The sequence below is a fragment of the Aegilops tauschii genome, chromosome 1, assembly GCF_002575655.3.
Source record: "Aegilops tauschii subsp. strangulata cultivar AL8/78 chromosome 1, Aet v6.0, whole genome shotgun sequence".
Lineage (NCBI taxonomy): Eukaryota > Viridiplantae > Streptophyta > Magnoliopsida > Poales > Poaceae > Aegilops > Aegilops tauschii.
In genome coordinates, this window is record NC_053035.3 from 482,233,064 (window position 1) to 482,237,940 (window position 4,877).

The 4,877-nt window shown below is 48.1% G+C and overlaps 1 protein-coding gene across 1 annotated transcript; it reads left to right on the forward strand.

Annotated features, from left to right (window-relative positions):
- The first annotated feature begins 612 nt into the window (after positions 1-612).
- LOC109743604 (fasciclin-like arabinogalactan protein 11) lies at positions 613-1,855 on the forward strand. The gene has a single exon (XM_020302697.4). It carries the CDS (start codon positions 782-784, stop codon positions 1,583-1,585), a length of 804 nt encoding a protein of 267 aa, XP_020158286.1. The 5' UTR covers positions 613-781; the 3' UTR covers positions 1,586-1,855.
- Positions 1,856-4,877: the final 3,022 nt, after the last annotated feature.

The window sequence follows — 4,877 nt, forward strand, 5'->3', positions numbered from 1 at the left end:
CGCTGGCGATTCGAACAATTTCGATCGTAGGAGGAGACCACGAACATGTTAGCAATAGCGGCAGTCCCTGTGAGTGACACAGTGAAATCCATGTGAGAACTGCAGCGGCCTCTTTCACCCCGAAGGAGCATTTCTTCACATGCCATTTTGTCACGGCCATGCTAACAGCAGCCGGCCCAAAGAAACAAAAACTGCCCAGACTGTCCTGCAGTGCCCGCCCCATCACGCACCACCGCACCTGCAAAGCTGCAGCAAATTGGATTCAGCGCCAGCATCTGAAGACACTCAACCGCAGGAAAAACAAAAAAGCATCCGAAGACACTCTTTTAAATTGGTTCGCTTACTTTTTGTAAAGAGAAGATCAACTTGAAGCTCATCTGGCATGTGTACTTAACATATCGCGAATTAACCCGATCTGCATCTCAAAACGATTCTGCAGCTCTACTCAGCAGCTGAGCTGAGGCATCTGGTTACTTAATTCCAAGAAAAATAATGTGAGGATCGCACGGCCAACTTGGCCTTAATCTTCTCCCCAATCCATGCGCCCCCACTACCATCGTGTCGGTAGCCATATCACCCGATCATGGTCAACACTAACCCAGACCAGCCAGTCTGTTACCATCTTCCCTTCCCATCTCGCCTCCTCACACAGCTCCAAAACCCCCAGCTCCATTCCCATCCCCAGTTATATATCACATCACCTTCCCCTGCTTTCAGCACTCCTCCACACTCTTAAGCTAAGCTAAGCAAGCCAGCATCTCGATCTACTCTTCCTCCAGCAATGGCGTCGTCCAGGAGAGCCCTCATCCTGCTGGCCGTCGTGCTGGCGGCGGTGCCGGCGGCGCTGAGCCAGAAGACGACGGCCCCGGCGCCCGAGGCGGCGCCCGAGACGCCGGAGGCGCCTGCGGCGGGGACGACGCCCAAGGCGTCCGCGGCGCCGAACGTGACGGCGGTGCTGGAGAAGGCCGGGCAGTACACCAAGTTCATCCGGCTGATGGCGTCGACGCAGCAGGACACGCAGCTGAACGCGCAGGCCAACGACTCGGACACGGGCTTCACGGTGTTCGCCCCCACCGACAGCGCCTTCAACAGCCTCAAGCCGGGCACCCTCAACTCGCTCTCGCAGCAGGACCAGGTGACGCTGGTGCAGGCCCACATCGTCCCCACCTTCTACTCCATGGAGTCCTTCGAGACCGCCAGCAACCCCGTCCGCACCCAGGCCTCCGGCACCGACGGGCCCTGCACCGTCAACGTCACCGCCACCAGCAACAGCGCCGTCAACGTCTCCACGGGGATCGTCCACACCACCGTCGGCGCCGCGCTGCGCGCCACCAGGCCGCTCGCCGTCTACTCCGTCGACAAGGTGCTGCTGCCCATGGACCTCTTCGGCCCCAAGCCGCCCGCCTCCGCGCCGCCGGCCCACGGCAAGAAGCCCTCGTCGGCCAAGGGGGCAGCCAAGGCGCCCTCGGGCGACGACGAGGACGAGGAGGAGGCCCCGCCCGCCGGAGCCGCCGCCGCCGTCGGCGCCGGCTGGAGGAGCCTGGTCGCCGTGGTGGCCGCCGCCACCGCCGCGTGCCTCTTGTAAGATAAAGAAAAATGGAGCTCGGAGGATCATGGTTGTTCATGAGACCTACAGATCGATGGAGACTAGCTGCGTGCGTGCATGTTGTGCATGGATTTGGATAGGTTACTACTAGTAGTTCTTGGTGGCTGCTGCTTCTCTTCTTTCTTTTGTTAAATGTTCAGTTTTGCTGCTCCTTTTCTTCTTCTCTTGTTATTGAACCGGCGAGAAAGTTTGGGCTGAAATGTGATGAAATGTTTCACTGTTGAATTAAGCCGTCGTTGGATGATTAAATTCTACTAGCACTGCATTTTATCTTCAGCTATTTAGCCGTTAATTTATGTCTGAATCCGGTTGTCGGTGGTGAAAACGAACACTTAATACTCTCACGAGGCAACCTTTTTCTGTTGTGGAAAAAGTGAAGCCACAAGTAGATCTTCCATCGATCTGGAAGACTGTAAAGGAAAATGAGATTTGGTGCTGCAATGTTCTTTTATTAGAGAGAAGAAACTTTTTTAGGGCAACTTGGTGCCAGTGGTTGTTTTTTTAGAGCAACTTGGTGTCAGTAGCTGACTAGATGGATCTGAGCATTTATCAATCCAGATACTCCAGCAGGGACTGGACAAACTAAGCCTGCTTGTATCTGGATCAGAAGATGGGCTTGGTCTGGGCCCTGTCTCATCATGCTTGGTGGTTGGATCCTGTGTTTGTGGCCATTGAATTCTATCACGGGCTAACTCTCTTCTTCTTCCTTTTTTGCGAAATAACGGGCTAGCTCAGCCAGGCCTCCTAGTGTAAATGCAGCTAGCCTAAACAAAGTGTAAATGCAGCTACAGTACAGAGTTGTGGGCTCCGTACAATGCAAGGTGCTTACGAGAGGTGCTTGAAGAAATAAAACATGCTTTCTTTAAGCACCGATGCTTATTTGTACAGGGTAGACGCTTAATTAGGCGTCTCTCCTATAGAAATGGTGCTTTAGAAAAACCCGGTTTATTTTTCTAAGCACCCCTAAGCACCTAGCATTCCCTAAAAAACCCGAGGGCATGTTTTCCTTAAAAAGGTAAAAAGACCTAAGGGCGTGTACAATGGCACTATCTTAGAAGTGCCACGTAGAAAAAACATTAAGATGGAGGGAGAGATGATCTCTTAGCACAATACTCCCTTTGTTTTTATTTAGTCCGCGTATTAGCTTTACTCAAAGTCAAGCTTTGTAAATTTTGACAAAATTTATAAACAAACATATTAACGTAAACAATAACAAATCAACACCATTAGATTTATTATTGAATGTAATTTCACACCATATAGATTTGTTATAATAAATGTTTGTACTTTTTTCTATAAACTTGGTCAAACTTTACGAAATTTGACTTCAGTCAACTCTAATATGCAGAGTAAATAAAATCGGAGGGAGTATGTCCGACCACGTTTTTAGGAATGACTACTTGTCGAAGATAAGACTAAAAGATAACCCATTCTAGACATGTTTTTTCTTATCATCTTTAAATTACATGCAAGGTTTAAGGTAAAACTATCTTATCAACCACTGTACATGCCCTAACAGAAAACTATATTAACGGTCCAAATTTTCCATCAAATAAATCAACCCCCACAGCACCACACACATGTTCCGACTTCGGCGTCCTCCATGGCATCAGGTGGCTGTGGGGGGGCTTCGATCTAGGTTTGAGTCAGGGGCGAATCTACTGGGGGGGCTTTAACAGGCTTGAGCCCCCCCTCCAGTGCTAGAAAAAATATTTTTACTACTAGTTTTAAGGCCCGGCCCAGCCATTTGCTAGCCCAGCCCAATACATGTGCACACCAGACAGGCAGCCCAGCCCCCCCTCTATTTGTTTTGTAGATTCGCCACTGGTTTGAGTGGTATACATAGGTACATTAGGTTGTCTAAGGAAGGGGGTTGAGACGATGATGACATCCTCTTTGATGAAAAGTCCTCTCCATTTCAGCGACGTACCTTCTGCAATAACACACATGGAGATTGTCTTTGCTAGTTGGATCTTCAATTTGACCGTGTGATGTGTTGGTTTTCCTCTCAAACGGAGTTTCTATTGATCTGGAAGGGGGTGCGTGTGTTTCTTTGCAAGACAGGGATAGTTATTCTTCTTTCTCAACGGCAGCGGGCGGCGGCTTCCTTCCTCATTACAACAAGGTGTGCTCATCGACATCAGAATCGAACAACCCGACACTAGTAGAAAAAGGTCATATTGTCCCGGTTCGTAAGGCCCTTCTGTCTCGGTTTTTGAACCGGGACTAAAGGGTCGTTACTAATGCCCTAGGCCTTTAGACACGGTTCTTACACAAATCGGGACAGATGGGCCTCCACGTGGCCGGTGCAGCAAGCCCAGGCAGGAGGGCCTTTAGTCCCGGTTGGTGGCACCAACCGGGACCAATAGGCATCCACGCGTCAACAGGTGGCAGGAGCTGAGGGTTTTTTTTTCTGAAAGGGGGTGGTTTAGGAGGTAATTTAGGGTGTGTAAGCTAGTTAATAGAGAGAAGTGTCCTCTTTTATTTCCGTGCTTGGTTTACCAACACTACTGCTATGCCTAAACATGGCTTAGATTAAAGTGAAGGCAACATGTGGTGCATGTCGAAAGTAATATTAATCCTAACTTGATCAAGTTTGGATTAGTACTACTTTCGACATGCACCACATGCTTGTTGCCTTCACTTCAATCCAATCCATGTTCATTTCACCCACTGATATATAATAACTCTTCATGCCCGCATCATGCATCATCATAATAATAAGTCCTACTAATCATCATCATACAACTTCTACTCATTATTAATAACAAGTCATACGATCATCATCCTCATAGTCATCGAACCAACCCTACTTAATTATTCTAGGCACATGATCATCAGTATTAGGTAGGACCTAAATATCCTGTTTAAGGTAAAATAGCATAAAACAATATAGACTCCGACTCTCCATTATGAAGAATGGAGATTATCCTGTCTCCAATTCTTGCGCTTCGCTTCCTTTTGCTTCCAAGAACCTCCTTACGACTGTCCATACATTTTTTCCATTCCTTGATTTTCATGTCTCCACTTCTTTTAGAAATCCGGTATGGACAGTTGAGATTCGTAGGATGACCTGGACGTATGTTCAAAACATCAAGGAGACCACTTTGATACATCAGATGAGGCACACAATCCTCTGGGATTATCTGTTGAAAAACATAGTAATAACTTCATAGTTAGCAATGATGTACTAGTTTAGAAGTATGCAAAAGATGCACGGATGTCGTAATAGTAAAAAATCTTACCAGGGTATCTCCATAGTAGTTACCGT

Bases quoted from the DNA above. Each gene is read 5' to 3' on its own strand.
- LOC109743604 (XM_020302697.4), top strand. From the start codon at position 782: ATGGCGTCGTCCAGGAGAGCCCTCATCCTGCTGGCCGTCGTGCTGGCG.